We start from the raw sequence: 19,920 nt of genomic DNA on the forward strand, positions 1-19,920 counted from the left end.
ACATGACACCCTGGTGATGGTTGCCTGAATATCGGATGGATCCTCGTTGAATTTCATTTGATGTTATACTGAGGTATATCACTGGAGGAGGTGTAGCACAAACTACATCGGAAATGTTCACGACAAGTGTCGGGGTTCAATGAGGTCCAACACAAGCTCTGACTGAGCCAGCTGCATGTGTCGCTTGTCGAGAAAGGAACTGCAGATACTGGTTTACACTGAAGATAGACACAAAATGGTGGGGTTAACTCATAACTGTACATCTACTGTACCTGTCCTCCACTGTCAGAGTGAGCACCTCATTTTTTCACTTGGGCAGCTTACAACCCAGAGGTAGTAATGAAGACCACGAACTTCAAGTAACCCTTGCACTCCCTCTCTCTCTCCTTCCCACCCCCATCCTAGTTCCCCAACTAGTTTGACTGTCCTCCTGGCTTTACTGATTGTGTGCCTCATTGTTACTTTCCTTTCAGCTAACAATGATCTATTCTACATTTTCCTTGAGCTTTGTCCTCTTTGATCTCTTGTTTTCACACCTTACCCTTCTATATCTCCGTCTCCCTCTCCCCTGACTCTCAGTCTGAAGCAGGGCCTCGACCCGAAAAGTCACCCATTGCTTCTATCCTGGAATGCACTCTGTCCCGCTGAGTTACTCCAGCATTTTGTGTCTATCTTAATGTGTCGCTTGTTATCCAGTCGAGATGTCAACAGCCACAGGTAATTATCGTACACCGTGAGCCTCCTTCTCTACAATTTTGCTTTGAGATTGAAGTATTAGGACTGAGATGAGGAAAAACATCTTCACCCAGAGAGTTGTGAATCTGTGGAATTCTCTGCCACAGAAGGCAGTGGAGGCCAATTCACTGGATGTTTTCAAGAGAGAGTTAGATTTAGGGCTAAAGGAATCAATGGATATTGGGAGAAAGCAGGAATGGGGTACTAATTTTGGATGATCAGCCATGATCATTTTGAATGGCGGTGCTGGCTTGACGTGCTGAATGGCCTACTCCTGCACATATTTTTCTTTGCCTTTTTCTGTCTTTTCTATTATGATGTTTTGGGAGGTGAGTCTGAAGAAGGGGTCCCAACCAAAACGTCACCCATCCTTTTTCTCCAGAGATGCTGCCTGACCCGCTGAGTTACTCCATCACTTTGTAGTTGAGACACTCTTTGGAGTTGAGACAGAGCACCTCTTCTAGGAACAATACCCGCAAGCTCACAGTCGCTCTGCTCTCGCTGTGCCTCAGTTAATTGGTGTTGCTGTGAGCTCTTTCGTGGACATTTCGGAGATAATTGGAATGATTGCTTTACATTGGACCTTGTGGGGACAAGCACAACCAGCGGGTGCTGCTGTGGATGCTGGTGTTTAGCACACAGAGCAGTACAGCACAGGAACAGGTCCTTCTGCCCACAATGTCCGTGCCAAACATGATGCCAAGGCCAACACTTACCTGCCTGAACATAGCCAATACCCCTCCATTACCTGCACATCCATGTGCCTATAAAAAGTCTCTTAAGCACCACTACCATAGAACATAGAACAGAGCAGGAACAGTGTCTGAGTTGAACATGATGCAAAGACCATCACTTATCTAACTGCACATAACCGATACCCCCATTCCCTGCATATCCATGTGCCAATTTAAAAGTCTGTTAAAAGCCACTAAAGTATCTGCCTCCACCACCACCACCACCATCTCTGGCAGTGCGCTCCAGGCCCCCCCACATCTCCTTTAAACATTGCCCCACTCACCTGAAAGCCATGCCCTCCTGTATGTGACATCTCCACCTTGGGTAAAGGTTCTGTCCATCCACCCTATCAATGCTTTAGGATTTTACATACTTCAACCCGCAACCTCTGGCATTCCAGAGACAACAATCCCAAGTCTGTCCAATCTGGAACGTGCTGCCAGGGGCGGAGGCGGATAGGTTAGTGGCATTGAAAGGACTTTTGGATAGGCACATGGATATGCAGGGAATGGAGGGATATGGATAATGAGCATGCAGATAAGTGATGGTCTTGGCATTACGTTGGGAACCGATATTGTGGGCCGAATGGCCTGTTCTTGTGCTGGACTGTTCCATGCTCTATGTTGAGTGTACCATCCTGTTACACGTCAAGTGTAACATAAAGTGGATTTTTCCCATTTTTCCACACTATCTCCCATCTTTCAGTGACACACTCACCATGAAGCCTCTTCACATCCTCCACCTTGGTCACATGCCCAGCAAGCTTGGTATTCCCACACCCTAACTCTTTCCTCTCTGAGGGAATCCCTTTTCAAAGTACCAGTCTAATTCCTGAAAGTGCTGACAGGATTATATTTCACATAATAACAACTTGGAAATACAATCCCCCCTGTTCTTTGGATTTCATACAAAATGACTAGTCTTCAACGATATTAACAAAGCCTTATGTATTTTTGGTACCAAGTTCCTTTGTTTCCAATAAGTAATTCATAACATAGGACAATCTGTGGTCTTATCTTCCTTTGATTGCTAATTCAGTGGAAAATACAAGTGCGCACTTAATAAGAGTACTTGCAATATTCTTATAATGTGAAGCCGCTGCCTCACAGTGCCAGATACCTGGTTTTCAATTCTGACTGGCTGCTGTCTGCATGGAGTTTGCAAGTTCTCCCCGTGATCGTGTGGATTTTCTTCTTGTGCGGGCTTGTAGGTTAAGTGGCCTCTGTAAATTGCCTCAAGTGTGGAAAAATTGGATGGGAAAGTGGGATAACTTAGAACTAATGTGATCGATGGTTGGTGCGGACCTGGTAGGCCGAAGGGCCTGTTTCTATGCTGTATCTCTAAACTAAACTGAAACAATCCATTCCCATCTTTCTCTGTACCAACAGCCGGATGAATGTCTGCCTTTTAGTATTTCACTGTATGAGGCAAATTTTAACCACTTTCTTCAGCACAAACCCTGCATCTGAATATATCTTTAGCCAACTTTCCACCAATTTCCTGAATGTCATTCCCGAAATAGAGCCTTGTCTGCTGAAAAATCATTGGTGCTCTTCCCAATATTTCACTCCCAATTACTAACATGCTAGGAAAACCTCTAACCTCAATTTCACCAGAGACAAGAGATTGGGCAGAAAGTCATTCTTAGAGAATTTGCTCTTCAGAAATAACAGTGGGAATAACAGAAGCATGTCCATACATTTGGCATGAAATGGGAGCATTTTTTGGACGCTGGAGATGTTATCTGGAGATGTGTTACAAGCAGCTATCCAGTCGAGAGACTGATTGCATTCAAAGCCATTTGTCTCGGGACTCTTCATCAGCTGGAGTAAGAAACCAGATTACTGGCATAATCTCTGCCACCCATCCGTTCATCGATTTAACATGTGGAGTCAAGTTATTAGGCAGGAAGGAACTGCAGATGCTGGTTTAAACCGTAGACACAAAATGTTGCAGTAACTCAGCGGGACAGGCAGCATCTCTGGAGAGACGGAATGGGTGATGTTTAGGGGTCGAGACCCTTCATCAGTCTGGGTGGTTCTGAAGATGGGTCTCATCCCAAAACGTCACCCATTCCTTCTCTCCAGAGATGCTGCCCGTCCCGCTGAGTTACTCCTGACTACCTTTGAGTCAAGTTAGTACTTTCTTTAAAACATGTGTTTCTGTTGATGCCCCCCATTAGAGCCAGGGCTTGGGTAATGGGTCTGAACCAGGCAGAGTAGCCTGGCGTGTAGGGGGGGCATTTGCCATTATGGAAATAGAACATGGAATAAAGAAACACAGAACCAGGCTCTACGACCCTCCACAACATGTTGCCCAGACCAACTCTGTTGTACTTGAGAAAAGGACACCAAGTGCTGGAGTAACTCAGCAGGTCAAACATCATCCTTGGAGAACATGGACAGGTGACGTATCGGGGCAGGACCCTTCTCCAGTCTGAAGAAGGGCCCCGACCCAAAATATCACCTATCCACGTTCTCCAGGGATGCTGCCTGACCTGCTGATTTACTCCAGAACTTTGTGTCTTTTTTTGTAAACCAGCATCTGCAGTTCCTTGTTTCTTCATCCTCTGATGTACTCGAGTTTGCCTCGATTGTATTTATGGACAGTATTATCTAATCTGACTGGATAGCATGTAAAACACTTTCTACTGCGCTTCGGTAAATGTGACAATAATAAACCTCAATCTAAACTAGGCGATATTTTGGTTCGGGACTCGTCTTCAAACATCGTTAAGGAACAGAGAGAGTGTTGGTGGTTTCATGAATATGATGATTGTCTTGTACACAATTATCTTACCTCAAGGAATACTGAAGTTAGATCAGATGGTTGGTTCTGATCTGCTGAATTCTGAGAAGCTAAGACGTTGAATAGATCCATGCGGTTTATGAGGTGAATACGTTTAGAGATACAGATATACAGTGCGGCAACAGGCCCTTTCGGCCCACCGGGTCCGCGCCGACCAGCGATCCCCGCACATTAACACTATCCTACACCCACTAGGGACAATTTTTACATTTACCAAGCCAATTAACCTACATACCTGTATGTCTTTGGAGTGTGGGAGGAAACCGAAGATCCCGGAGAAAACCCACGCAGGTCATGGGGAGAAGGTACAAACTCCGTACAGACAGCGCCCGTAGTTGGGATCAAACCGGGTCTCCGGCGCTGCATTCGCTGTAAGGCAGCAACTCTACCGCTCTCTACCGCTCCGCCACCTTAAGAATAAGCCTTAAGATGCCTATAGCTTATTCGAACTAAAGGTTGAAATGTCAAAGACCAGAGGGTACAGCTTTAAGATGAAAGGGGCACAGTTTAAAGACGATGTGTGGGACAAGTTTGTTGTAAAGAGTGATGGGTGCCAGGAACAAGGGTTGGTGGTGGAGGCAGATACGATCGTGGCACCTAGAGGCTTTGAGATAGGCACATGGATATGCAGGGAATGGAGGGATATGGATCACATGAAGGCAGATGGGATCAGTTGAACTTGGCACCATGTTGGCACAGACATTGTGGGCCGAAGGGCCTGTCCCTGTGTTGTACTGTTCTATGTAATGTCATGTAATGTCATAAACATGCAAAAATAGGCTAATATAGTAGTGTATAACTCCTTCAATAATTTTCAATGGTTTTATTTAAATTAATTTGTTGTCAGAACCCAGACAGAAGGTCTCACATGTAGCTGAGTTAGCAACACAAAAGGCACTCTGTTCCTTTACATCACAATATAAATGTGTAACAGGAGCCTCTCTCTCTCTCATTGTATTCCCTGGCTGTGAGTTTTGTTTTAAATATACCTTATCTTTAGTTTAATGGGACATTTCATTTGGAAAGAACCATAAAAATGACAGCCACGTCATCCTTTGCTTTTACTATTTAAGGCCCAAATCAAAGCAAGAGACCAATAACAAAACTGCAACTTACTGTAGTAAAGTTATTCATCAGCGGCCCCAAATCTGCCGTCAGACACAAGCACAGAGTCCTGCTGTGCCTGAACCCTGCTCGATTAACTAGTGCATGACAGCATGTTCCCACCATACTTCCAAATAAATAATTATGGGGTCATTGGAAAGTGTAACTGCGTACCTGTCAGTGTTCGGTAATTCACTAACTTGTAATGGGGGGTAAGTGCTGGTTGAAATGTCAGGAGAGGTTTGATCTCGTTTTGCGCAAGGCTCCAAAGGCAGCCTCTCTATTTACAATACAATACAATACAATATATCTTTATTGTCATTGTACAGGGGTACAACGAGATTGGGAATGCGCCTCCCATACGATGCAATAATTTAATTAATTTAAACAACAACAACCCAACGAAACAGATTGTAACAGTTTTAAGACAGAATAAAGTGCAAGTAGATCTGTGCCGGTTCACTGTGCGATGTGACCATCCGGCTCAGCAGGACCGGTTCATAGCAGCTATGGCCCTGAGGATGAAGCTGTTCCTGAGTCTGGAGGTGCGGGCGTAGAAGGCCTTGTATCGTCTGCCCAATGGAAGGAGTTCGAACAGACTGTTGCAGGGGTGGGAAGAGTCTTTGTGGATGCTGGTGGCTTTTCTGAGGCATCGTGTGTTGTAGATGCCCTCCAAGGCTAGTAGCTGTGTTCCGATGGCCCTCTGAGCTCTATGGACTACCCGCTGAAGAACTTTCCTCACTGCCTCCGTGCAGCTGAGGTACCACACAGGGATGCCATGTGTTGGGATGCTCTCTATGGTTTCCTTCCTTTCCATTGCATGGCAGGATGATCGGGTCATTTCTCCACAGATGAAGGCTGTGGACTGCCCGACTTGCTTAGGCAGTCCAGCATGGCCTCCAACAACCCTCAACAACCTCCACTGATGCGCCGTAGAAAGCATTTATCGGGACGCATCACAGCATGGTTTGGGAACAGCTCCATCTAAGACCACGAAAAATTGCAGAGAGCTGTGGACGCAGCCCAGACCATCACACAAACCAGCCTGGGTAGGGAGGAACTACAGATGCTGATTTACACCGGAGATAGACACAAAATATTAGAGTAACTCAGTGGGACAGGCAGCATCTCTGGACAGAAGGAATGGGTCAAGACCCTTCTTCAGAAGCCAACACAAACCGAACTCCCTTCCAGTGATTCCATCTATGCCTCACGCTGCCCCGGCAAGGCTAGCAGCATGTTCAAGAACGAGTCGCACCCTGGCCACTACCTCTTCTCCCCTCTCCCATCGGGCAAAAGGTATAGAAGTGTGAAAACGCACACCTCCAGATTCAGGGACAACTGAATCATCCTATCACCAACTAGAGAGTGGTCCTGAGCTACCATCTACCTCATTGGTGACCCTCGAACAATCTTTAATCAGACTGGACTAAATGTTACTCCCTTTATCCTGTATCTGTACACTGTGGACGACTTGATTCCTGCATCGTTTTTCTGCTGACCTGATAGCACGCAACAAATAGCTTTTCACTGCCCCTCGGTAAACGTGACAATAAACTAAACTAAACTAAGCTAAGCTAAACAAAACTAGAATTAGAACAGGGGAGGAAATGCAGGAGTTACTTGAAATTAGAGAAGTCAATGTTCAATCCACTGGGGTGTAAGCTGCCCAAGCAAAATATGAGGAGTTGTTCCTCCAATTTGCGTTTGGCCTCACTCTGACAGTGGAGGAGGCCCAGGACAGAAAGGTCAGTGTGGGAATGGGAATGTGTCTATTTTCAGTGTAAACCAGAATCTGCAGTTCCTTCCCACATGTGTTGTGTGCGGAGAGCCTGGTTTTGTGATATTCATTGGACACATGAGATCCAGCTTGCATGAGTCCTCTTGGGCAATGGAGTGTGTTCTGCTGACCTCCCCCTGCCATTGGGGAAAGCTAAGTTCGAGCTCTTGCTTTCCCATCCCACACACTCTTTGTCCGCTACACTCCCCGTTTTTGATATGCATCAACACTCGATGACACTGAGGTTTTCATGGGTTTAAGGTAGGTTTGCCAACTGTCCCGTATTAGGCTAAATTAGTTTGTCCCGCACGGGACTGCCCATGTCCCGTATTAGTAGGGGTGCCAACTTCCTCACTCCCAAATAAGGGATAAAGGGTGACGTCACCACCCCGCGTCCCACGTGACCTCTCCCAGCCAGCGGCCACGAGCTCCCGCTCCACCAATGGTGGCCGTCATTGGTGGAGCGGGAGCACATGCCCGCTGGCCGTATGAGGTCACGTGGGGCGCGGGGCGGTGACGTCAACTTGTCCCGTATTTGGGAATGAGGAAGTTGGCAACCCTAGTTTAAGGTGAGAGGGGAAAGACTGCATAGAAACCTGAGGGAACACTTCTTCACACAGAAGGTGGTGGGTGTAAGGAGCGGGTTGCCAGAAGACCCTAGTTAAGGCAGGTGTTATAGAACATAGAGCAGAAACAGGCCCACTAGTCCACAAAGTGTGATGATGAAGGGTCTCGACCCGAAATGTCACCCATTCTTTTTCTCCAGGGATGCTGCCTGACCCGCTGAATTACTCCGGCATTTTGTGCCGATCCTTTGGCCCACTATGTCTGTGCTGAACATAATGCCAGGACCAGCTCTTAACTGCCTGCACATGATCCATATCCCTCCATATTCATGTACCTATCTGGGTGAGGTCACTTGGTGAGGTCCATGCACCTGTTAACTGCCACTATTGTATCTGCCGATAGAAACATTTAAACAAAACCTGGACAGGTACATGGATCGGAAAGATTTAGAGGGATATGGGCCAAATGTGGGCAGGTGGGATGAGGGTAGATGGGGGCATCTTGGTCAACATGGACAAGTGAAGAACAGTGGCAGCTGGAATTTAATACAGCGCTTGAACAGCGTAGGAAGCAAACATCACCCATTCCTTCTCTCCTGAGATGCCGCTGAGTTACTCCAGCATTTTGTGACAACCTTAATTTTGAACCAGCATCTGCAGTTATTCTCCTACACATAATACATGAGTTCTGTTGAAATAATAATTGAAAGAGACGCAGTGTTTGTTGCAGATTGGACATTAATATGGCCAACCAAGACAAAGCAAGAATCATCTCAGTCAACACAATGTTGACCTCCAGTTGCAGAATACAAGTCAAAAGAAAGAAGAATGATATTGTACAATGTTCAGTCTGACCATACATTTATACTCAGCTCGGGTCTGGCTTTGGGGACAAATGAGCACCGAAACAGTGTAGAGGCAAAAAACTGCAGATGCTGGTTAAAATCGAAGGTAGACACAAAATGCTGGAGTAATTCAGCGGGTCAGGCAGCATCTCGGGAGAGAAGGAATGGGCGACGTTTCAGGTCGAGACCCTTGAAGGGTCTTGACACGAAACGTCGCCCATTCCTTCTCTCCCGAGATGCTGCCTGACCCGCTGAGTTACTCCAGCATTTTGTGACTACCCAGTGTAAAGGGAGTCTACATTGAGTGAAAAAAGTTTCACGTTATAACGAAAGACTGGTAGTAGGTCTTTAGGAGATGATCCCAAGGAGGTGTGTACACAAATAGCAACGGTGTGCAGAGATAACAGCAGAGGTATGCAGATTAGTGAGCGTTCACAAGCAAAACAATGCTATGGAATCAAAACACACGATACAGTAAAAAACTAAAAACACAATGCTTCGTAAAGTAGAAGCTCATTTTCATGGGGCTGAACTGTTATTAGATTTTCTTTTAGATTTAGAGATACAGCACGGAAACAGGCCCTTCGGCCCACCGGGTCCGCGCCGCCCAGCGATCCCCGCACATTAACACTATCCTACACCCACTAGGGACAATTTTTTTAACATTTTCCCAGCCAATTAACCTACATACATTAAGCAGCTTCTTGAACTTAAAGCAAAGTACGTAGAAATAGGCTGAGAGAGTTTAATGCGTTAACATTTGAGTGCTTCTGTGTGTTTTATAAAGCATTCATTACCTAGATTGTGTTTAATATTTACATTATTCTGGAAAGCAAATTCAAACAATGGTTATAATGGCAGCTCAATATTATTTTACTACATGAATGAAAGAAATTGGCAGGAAGAAATTATTTTTTAGTGAATCCAGTAAACAGTAAATGGCCATAATTTTTAAAAGCATAGTCATGTTTTGTACCATCGGGAGAATGTTACATCGGTGCCAGAACATGCATAACTGCTAACCATATTTCATGCCTCTGGCTTCAGTACCACTTTAGTGTTAGAGTGGGATACCTTTCAATTCTCTTAAATGAATTGCTGAAATGAAAACGGTACAAGATAAAATATAAAAGGGAAATAGTAAAAACATTTACATGGTTTAATGATTTGAATAAAGTTTTACAGTAGCAAACCAGTGTCTTGAACTTTGCAGAATTGGCTGCTGTACTGAGTTGTAACATTAATAAAAGGTACATACTTGCTTCATAATAGGTTCGACAGAAATCTTCATTCAAGCAATAAAAATGTTTGAGATTTCAGATTGTCTAAGTATCTATTTAGCCCTGTCATTATTAATAGTTTGGCTAATGTGCGCCTAAACTACAAGTGAACTATTGGTTCCTTCCTTAAGTGTAGTGAGTATTGCGAGTTTATTTTTATAAAAGAAATAAAGTGATCTAATGGAGGACTTTCCATGGCTCTCTGCAACTGTTCTATTGTCATGTGCATGTGTGTTTCATTAGCAACTAGCCCTAGGCGCCATTGGTCTTGTGCCTAAGCTCGCAGTGAATCAGTTTATGGAGATCATATGGCAGTGAAACAAAGCTTGAAAGAGAGAACTCCAAGAACCATATTTGATGAATTTCCTATGATTTGCGTCTGGGTTTACTCTTTCCTGCAGTGGAACAGACACCCCAGTCCACACGCGCCCAGCTTGGAGGAGTGAGAGCGAGGGCCAATTAAACTACAATATAGGCACTGTTTTTGCACTTCTCATGTTGCATTTCCTATCAGGAAAACGACCCTGTAAATGATCCAAATGTGGGCAGGAAACCACACAGAGTGAAGGTTGCCTTTGTCATTAGCAATTAATGTAACCGCCACAACTGGGGCGAGCGGCTGGGGCAGCCTGGTGCACTGAGTGGTGAGGCTAGCACGGAGATGAGTTACGAGCAGCAGGGAAAAGGACAAAGTGAGCTACACAAATAAATCATGTCGCGGGGATTATGCTCTGCGCTGAAGAGTATTTTCATCAAAGCATTTAAATGTTAAGTTTGAAAACACATAACTCCAGATTCACGGACAGTTTTTTCCCGGCTGTTATCAGGCAACTGAACAGTCCTCTCATCACCCAGAGTGCAGTCCTGACCTCCCATCTATCTCATAAGGGACCTCTGAACTATTTTAAATCGAACTTTATCAGACTTCGACGTTATATGTTGCACTTAATGTTGGACCTTTCATCCTTTATCTGTGCAGTGTGGACAGCTTGATTGCATTCCAGTATAGTCTTTTCTTTGACTGGTACAGCACACAAACAAAAGCTTTTCACTGTACCTCGGTACATGTGACAATAATGAACTAAAGTATACAAAAAAAATGGACTAATTCGCATTTTAATCCATTTTGCAATCTATTCCGGGAAAGCTTTTTAAAAAAAGACACAAGGTGCTGGAGGAACTCAGCAGGTCAGGCACCTCCAGCACATTGGATTTTTTTTCTGTAAAGCGGCATCTGCAGTTCCATGTTTCTACTGCCTGAGAAGTCGTTTGATAGATTTGTCCTGATCGGTACAAATGCCAGTTTTCAGTAACGCGGCCAGGATGTCATCAAGTAGTTTAAAACACTTTAATGCTGTTTTATCGTTTATATATTTTGGAGCGGGTGGAAATAGGTCCCATCTGCAGATTACAGGAGATTAAAGGGAACACGAGGGGCTATTTAGACAGGCTACTTCCAAATGCTTTAGAGTTCATGATGTTCACTGCAGTGAGCCGAGCTCCGGGCAAGGGTTTATTTTCTTTCACTTTGTCCAAAGAAAGCTGAGCACTTACCTCGGGAAATCAAAGTCAATGCTGGAGTATCTGGTCTGGAGAAGTGCCCACAAGCCCCAGGACAAGTGTGAAGCCTAAACAGAACAGAAAGAAAAATCAGCAATATTGCACAAAAAGTTTATTTTTTTTAAATCACAAATTTGTGTCAGTATTTGTGAGTTGGCAAAACCATATTCACAGCTACCATAGGGCAAATTTTAGTTTTGGAGATAGTATGGAAACAGGCCCTTCGGCCCACTGAGTCCTCGCCGACCATTGATCACACTAGTTCCACGCTATCCCACTTTCTCATCCGCTCCCTACACACCAGGGGCAATTTACAGAGGGCAGATTAACCTACAAACCCCACACATCCTTGGAGTGTGGGAGGAAACTGGAACACACAGAAGAAACCCACGTGATCACGGTGAGAGTGGGAAAGCTCCACACAGACAGCACCCGAGGTCAGGATGGAAGCCGGGTCTCTGGTGCCGCGAGGCAGCAACTCTACCTCTGGATCACTGCGCCACAATGTAATAACTTTAGTCTTTGTTTAGTTTTTGTTTTGGAGATAATATGGAAACAGGCTCATTGGCCCACCGAGTCCGCACCGCCCACAGATCCCCCTACACTAGCACTATCCCACACACTAGGGACAATTTACAACTATACCCAGCCAATTAACCTACAAACCTGCACGCCTTTGGAGTGTAGGAGGAAAACAGAGCATCCAGAGGAAACCCAGGCAGTCACAGGGAGAACGAGCAAACTCCGTACAGGCAGCACCTCATAGTGAGGATGGAACCCGGGACTCTGGCACTGTGAGGCAGCAGCTCTACCCGCTGCACCACCGTGCCGGCCATGGAATAACTGCAGAGTTTTATAATAGGCAGAGAAGTTTGAAGTGCCTATTGTTTCAGCAAGTCGTTTACATGTAATCTCAGTCAGGCTTGACACACAACAAATAACAGGACATTACAAGAGTCAAGAGTGTTTTATGGGCATATCCTGAAACAGAACAATGCCTTTCTTATTTGCAGTGACACAACTGATATGCAATCATTGTACTCCGTAGATACCATAATAAAGAACAAAAAGGATGTTTGATATACAAAAAATCAAACGCACAATATAGTGAAAGCCCCAAACAAAGCACAGGGACTGGCCCTTCGGCCCACAATGTCCATGCAGAACATGATGTCACGTTGAACTAATGTCCTCTGCCTGCACCTGATCCATAACTCTCCATTCCCTGAATATTCATGTGATAACATAAGACTCCTGGAAAGCTGCAACATATCCTGGATTCAAGTTTTATTTTGTTTTACAGATACAGCGTGGAAACAGGCCCTTCGAGTCTGTGCCGACCAGCGATCCCTGCACACTAACACTATCCTACACACATTAGAGACAATTTACACTTACACCAAGCCAATTCACTTACAAGCCTGTACGTCTTTGGAGTGTGGGAGGAAACTGAAGATCTCGGAGAAAACCCACGCAGGTCACGGGGAGAACATACAAACTCCGTACAGACAGCACCCGTAGTCGGGATGGAACCTGGGTCTCCGGCGCTGCAAGCGCTGTAGGGCAGCAAATCTACCGCTGCGCCACCGTGATGCCTGAAGCCTTTCTCTAAACAAGCAGATTACAAAACCTCTGTATATTTGATTTGGACAAGTACATGGATAGGAAAGGTTTAGAAGGATATGGGCCAAACACAGTCAGGTAGGTCTAGTGTAGATGGGGCATGTTGGTCGGCTGGGGTATGTTGGGCCGAAGGGCCAGTTTGCATGCTGTATGAATGACTCTATAGCTGTACAACAGAGGCAATGATGAGGAACATGCTAATTCACTTCTTACGCGAACCAGGAATATAAGCAAAGAATATAAAATAGAGCAAGGCAGTATAATGGAGATTTTACAGGAATAATGATCTGAACGTCCGTTAGTTCAAAAGTTGAAAATCTATATATTGTCATTTGTCTTTACTACGAAGCCAGTACAAGTCAAAATGAACTTACAGCTGATAATAAGGAACGTCAGATGCTGGTTTACAAAAAATACACAAAGTGCCGGAGTAACTCAGTTGGAAGAGAGGAGGTGTAGGACAAAGGTAGGGGTGGGGGTTGTAGACAATTGGTTGGAGGGAGGCCAGAGATGAAAGGACAGAAGGTGTGAGACAAAAGTCTCACGGAGTTGTGAATGAACTTATAGACTCATAGTCATACAACACGAAAACAGGGTCTTCAGTCCGACTTATCCATGCTGAACAAGGTGCACCATCTACTCCAGTCCCACCTGCATTTGAGGCAGAACGTATTACCAGCTAAATTTCACTGTCTAGGGTCATCATAGAAAAAAATTATCCCCACTGTTCTTAAAGGTGTATCCATGTTCTTAAAAGTGTATCTCTCTTCAGAAGCACAACTGGAGAAATGGGTGGGAGAAATCTGGAAAGAAATGCCCAGTGAGACTCTGGAGAAAAAGAATAGGTGACGTTTCGGGTAGAGACCCTTCTTCAGAAGATAAAACGCCACCTAGTCCTTTCCTCCAGTGATGCCACCTGACCCGTTGAGCTACTCCAGCATTTTGTGTCCATCTTCGGCGCAAACTGGCATCCGTGGTTCCTTCCTGCACATAGAAGGAAATACTGCTGGATTTTATGTTCGGGTGTAATCCGCCAGCACCCTGCCACACAAAAATACGAGTGTTCTTGTGTCGAGGCGGCAAGCTAACAAAAGGAAAATGTTATAGTGCCATGGTCTCCGTAATGGTGAAGCTGGATTACATTTCACTTTGCATCTGAATTCAATCACACCCTACCACTTACTGAATAAAGTCGCAACTAAAGTATTATTAGATGGTAAAGAAATTACAACTCTCCTGTGTACTTTTAAGTCCGTATTCTTGGTTAAAAGGAATGTCCTGGGAAAAGGAATATATTTGGAGTGAGGTTGGAGGAGGTCAACCAGAAATTCTTGAGTTCCTTGTGTTACTGTTTGCTCAGATTGCAGAGAGAGAGCAAATCTCAACGTCACATAGAGTCATACAACGTTGAAACAGGCCCAACTTACCCAAGCAACAAGCAACAAGCCCCATTTATTCACAAAATGCTGGAGTAACTCATGCTAAAGCCCCATCTACACTTAGGGTTGCCAACTGTCCCGTATTAGCCGGGACATCCCGTAATTTGGGCTAAATTGGTTTGTCCCGTACGGGACTGCCCTTGTCCCGTATTAGTAGGGTGGCCAACTTCCACACTCCCCAATAAGGGACACAGGGTGATGTCATCGCCCCGTGCCCCATGTGACCTCACCCAGCCAGCGGCCATGTGCTCCCGCTGGCGGCCGCCATTGGTGGAGCGGGAGCACGTGGCCGCCGGCTGGGTGAGGTCCCGTGGGGCGCGGGGCGGTGACGTCACCTTGTCCTGTATTTGGGAGTGAGGAAGTTGGCAACCCTACCTACACTAGTCCCATCTGCCTGTGATTGGCCCATATCCCTCTAAAGCCATCCCACTCATGTGGCTGTCCATATGTTTTTTAATGTTATGATAGTACCTGCCTCAACGACCTCCTCTGGCAGCCCACTCCATATATCACCACTCTCTGTGTGCAAAAAATTACCCCACAGGTTCCCATTTAATCTTTACCCCCTCACCTTAAACCCATGTCCTCTGGTTCTTGATTCCCGTACTCTATGTAAAAGACTGCATTGTGGCATTTACTTTCTCTGTTCCCCCTCATGATCTTATACACCTCCATAAGATCACCCCCCATCCTCCTGCGCTCCAAGGAATAAGGTTCTAGCCTGCCCAACTCCTCCCTACAGGTCAGGTCCTTGAATCCTGGCAACAAACTTGTAAATCCTCCATGTTTCCCTTTGCAGGTTAAAAACATACTTCCCATAACAGGTGACCAAAACAGAACACAATACTCCAAATGCGGCCTCACGAATGTCTTGTACAACTTGAACATAACCTCCAACTTCTGTACACACTCCTGACTGTTATATCGCTCTGCTCTCCATAGATGGTGTAATGGGTCAAACAACACAATGGCAGAAGGCAGCGTTTTCCCTGTTTCTTTTGGTATGAGGGCAAAGCCTACTGCCTCTGTCCAACTGCAACTGGGCAGGACTGCGACAGAACTCAGGATGATTGTCTCGCTTCCTGCTTTGGAACACAGAGCACAGCATGTACAGGTTTTTAGGTTAATTACATAGAAACATAGAAAATAGGTGCAGGAGGAGGCCATTCGGCCCTTCGAGCTAGCACTGCCATTCATTATGATCATGGCTGATCGTCCCCAATCAATAACCTGTGCCTGCCTTCTCCCCATATCCCTTGATTCCACTAGCCCCTAGAGCTCTATCTGACTCTCTCTTAAATCCATCCAGTGATTTGGCCTCCACTGCCCTCTGTGGCAGAGAATTCCACAAATTCACAACTCTCTGGGTGAAAAAGTTCCTTCTCACCTCTGTTTTAAATGGCCTCCCCTTTATTCTAAGATTGTGGCCCCTGGTTCTGGACTCCCCGAACATTGGGAACATTTTTCCTGCATCTAACTTGTCCAGTCCTTTTATAATTTTATATGTTTCTATAAGATCCCTTCTCATCCTTCTAAACTCCAGTGAATTGGCTTGGTCAATGTAAAAATCGCCCCCAGTGGGTATAGGATAGTGTTAATGTGCGAGGGCTGCTGGCCGGAGCGGAGCCGATGGGCTGAAGGGCCTGTTTCCACGCTGTATCTCTAAACTATCATCTCTGCTTCCACTGCCACCTCGCCACCACCCTTGTGGAAACCCAAACATACCCCACACATCTCCTTTATATTTGGCCCTCTTACCTTAAAGCTATGCCCTCTAGTCTTTGAGATTTACACCCCTGTAAAGAAGGTTCTGACTACCTAGGTCGGTCATAATTTTATTTATTTCCGTCTGATCTCCCCTCAGCCTCCGATGCTCCATCGAAAACAATTCAAGTTTGATCAAAGCGGGAGGCAAAGGGATCAATAGAAATGAGGAACATTCTTGTGGTGATCATATCTCCACAGGTTGCTTGCTCTGTCAGAGACAAACCCAGGCAATTGGATGTATTGGGCAGTGCTCATTGCATTCTGTGCCTCTTTCTAGGATCCTTACTCGGGTGTTTATAAAAATAATTTTCAAAAGCAAATCTTTATAGATCAGTTCATGAAATATCCAACACTTGCAGCTCAAGTCTATCTCTCTCAATCCGTAAATTGAATTTGCTCATGATCTTGACATCTCCATTTATGCTCAGTTTTCATGTTATGGTGGATTTTCAAGAACCAGTCTCACTCCGGCCACTCCCCCTTCTCCCCTCTCCCATCAGGCAAGAGGTACAGAAGCGTGGAAACGCACACCTCCAGATTCAGGGACAGTTTCGTCCCAGCTGTTATCAGCTAACAGAACCGTCCTCTCACCAACTAGAGTGTGATCCTGACCTCCCATCTACCTCATTGGAGACCTTTGAACTATCTTTAATCAGACTCTATCAGACTTCAGTGTTATATCTCTGCACTAAATATACCCTTTATCCTTCATCTGTGCTCTAGACAATAGACAATAGGTGCAGGAGGAGGCCATTCGGCCCTTCGAGCCAGCACCGCCATTCAATGTGATCATGGCTGATCATTCTCAATCAGTACTCCGTTCCTGCCTTCTCCCCATACCCCCTGACTCCGCTATCCTTAAGAGCTCTATCTAGCTCTCTCTTGAATGCATTTAGAATTGGCCTCCACTGCCTTCTGAGGCAGAGAATTCCATAGAATCAACACTCTCTGACTGAAAAAGTTTTTCCTCATCTCAATTCTAAATGGCCTACCCCTTATTCTTAAACTGTGGTCCCTGGTTCTGAACTCCCCCAACACTGGGAACATGTTTCCTGCCTCTAACGTGTCCAACCCCTTAATAACCTTCTACGTTTCGATAAGATCCCCTCTCATCCTTCAAAATTCCAGTGTATACAAGCCTAGTCGCTCCAGTCTTTCAACATATGACAGTCCCGCCATTCCGGGAAGTAACTTGGTAAACCTACACTACACGCCCTCAATAGCAAGAATATCCTTCCTCAAATTTGGAGACCAAAACTGCACACAGTACTCCAGGTGCGGTCTCACTAGGCCCCTGTACTAGGGCCTCTGTGGCTGGTTTGATTGTATTCACGTTTAATCGTTTCTTTGACACAAAACAATAGCTTTGCATGTAAACTAAACTAAATTGGAACTTCCTTTTTCCAGTATATCATTGTGAGAAATCAGTTCATCTAAACATTCCAACTTTTATTTCACAATGCATTTTAAGAAAGCTAATCTTTTCATAGGAGCATTGCTTCAAACATTGCAATCATTTTTTTTAATGCATTGCCTTCAGAAAATGCTGGAAATGCGTTTCAGTCTATGCCTAAAAGGAAAGGTCATAACGTTGTGTTGAGGGTGGGACACTTCACCAGAAATCCTGCACTCAACGCAACCCCCTTTGTTTCAAACACTGATCAGCCTGCGAAGATACCGCAGCAACCTCTGTTTTAGATTTCAATTTCCAACAGTTATGATTTGCTTTTCACGTCTATATTTTCTCTGTGTGGAGTCAGCCAAGTCCGATAGATCTTTTGTACCTCAGTCAAGCTGTGCTGGCTCTGTGTCTAAGACCAAGTGAAGCAATACTTCGCATGGGCTTGCCTGACATTCAAGTACAAAAGGAAACAGGGCACCTCACGAAGGCACAATCAAGAGCATTGCTGTCATAGAAACATAGAAAATAGGTGCAGGAGTAGGCCATTCGGCCCTTCGAGCCTGCACCGCCATTCAATATGATCATGGCTGATCATCCAGCTCAGTAGCCTGTACCTGCCTTCTCTCCATACCCCCTGATCCCTTTAGCAAAAACATATAAGATAATTAGGGGATTGGACACATTAGAGGCAGGAAACATGTTCCCAATGTTGGGGGAGTCCAGAACAAGGGGCCACAGTTTAAGAATAAGGGGTAGGCCATTTAGAACGGAGATGAGGAAGAACTTTTTCAGTCAGAGAGTGGTGAAGGTGTGGAATTCTCTGCCTCAGAAGGCAGTGGAGGCCAGTTCGTTGGATGCTTTCAAGAGAGAGCTGGATAGAGCTCTTAAGGATAGCGGAGTGAGGGGGTATGGGGAGAAGGCAGGAACGGGGTACTGATTGAGAGTGATCAGCCATGATCGCATTGAATGGCGGTGCTGGCTCGAAGGGCTGAATGGCCTACTCCTGCACCTATTGTCTATTGTCTATTGTCTATTGTCTATAACTCCCTCTTAAATATAGCCAATGAACTGGCCTCAACTACCTTCTGTGGCAGAGAATTCCACAGACTCACCACTCTCTGTGTGAAGAAATGTTTTCTCATCTCGGTCCTAAAAGACTTCCCCCTTATCCTTAAGCTGTGACCCCTGGTTCTGGACTCCCCCAACATCGGGAACAATCTTCCCGCATCTAGCCTCTCCAACCCCTTAAGAATTTTATGTTTCTATAAGACCCCCCCTCAGTCTTCTAAATTACAGCGAGTACAAGCCCAGTCTATCCAGTCTTTCCTCATATGAAAGTCCCGCCATCCCAGGGATCAATCTGGTGAACCTTCTATGTACTCCCTCTAAGGCAAGAACGTCTTTCCTCAGGTTAGGAGACCAAAACTGCACACAATACTCCAGGTGCGGCCTCACCAAGGCCCTGTACAACTGCAGCAGAATCTCCCTGCTCCTAAACTCAAATCCTCTTGCTATGAATGCCAACATACCATTCGCTTTCTTCACTGCCTGCTGCACCTGCATGCTTGCTTTCAATGACTGGTGCACCATGACACCCAGGTCATGTTGCATCTCCCCTTCTCCCAATCGGTCACCATTCAGGTAATACTCTGCTTTCCTGTTCTTGCCGCCAAAGTGGATAATCTCACATTTATCCACATTATATTGTATCTGCCATGCATTTGCCCACTCGCCTAATCTATCCAAGTCACTCTGCAGCCTCCTAGCATCCTCCTCGCAGCTAACACTGCCACCCAGCTTCGTGTCATCCGCAAACTTAGAGATGTTGCATTCAATTCCCTCATCCAAATCATTAATATACACTGTAAATAACTGGGGTCCCAGCACTGAGCCTTGCGGTACCCCACTAGTCACTGCCTGCCATTCCGAAAAGGACCCGTTTATTCCTATTCTTTGCTTCCTGTCCGCCAACCAATTTTCTATCCACCTCAACACTGAACCCTCAATACCGTGTGCTTTAAGTTTGTACACCAATCTCCTATGATGGACCTTGTCGAAGGCCTTCTGAAAGTCCAGATATAACACATCGACTGGTTCTCCCTTATCCACTCTACTAGTTACATCCTCGAAAAATTCTATAAGATTCGTCAGACATGATTTGCCTTTTGTAAATCCATGCTGACTTTGTCCGATGATTTCACCACTTTCCAAATGTGATGCTATCACATCTTTAATAACTGACTAGCATTTTCCCCACTACCGATGTTAGGCTAACT

The 19,920-nt window shown here is 45.4% G+C and overlaps 1 protein-coding gene across 2 annotated transcripts in view; it reads right to left on the bottom strand.

Annotated features, from left to right (window-relative positions):
• The window catches only part of LOC144602200 (ethanolamine kinase 1-like), a 276,197-nt gene that overhangs the window by 26,248 nt on the left and 230,029 nt on the right, over positions 1 to 19,920 (bottom strand). For both annotated transcript variants that reach the window (XM_078414971.1, XM_078414970.1), the window contains one exon: positions 11,408 to 11,481. In XM_078414971.1, the coding sequence (XP_078271097.1) occupies positions 11,408 to 11,481 (74 nt within the window). The remainder of the gene's footprint in view (positions 1 to 11,407; positions 11,482 to 19,920) is intronic.

This window comes from Rhinoraja longicauda, chromosome 18 (assembly GCF_053455715.1).
Source record: "Rhinoraja longicauda isolate Sanriku21f chromosome 18, sRhiLon1.1, whole genome shotgun sequence".
Classification (NCBI taxonomy): domain Eukaryota; kingdom Metazoa; phylum Chordata; class Chondrichthyes; order Rajiformes; family Arhynchobatidae; genus Rhinoraja; species Rhinoraja longicauda.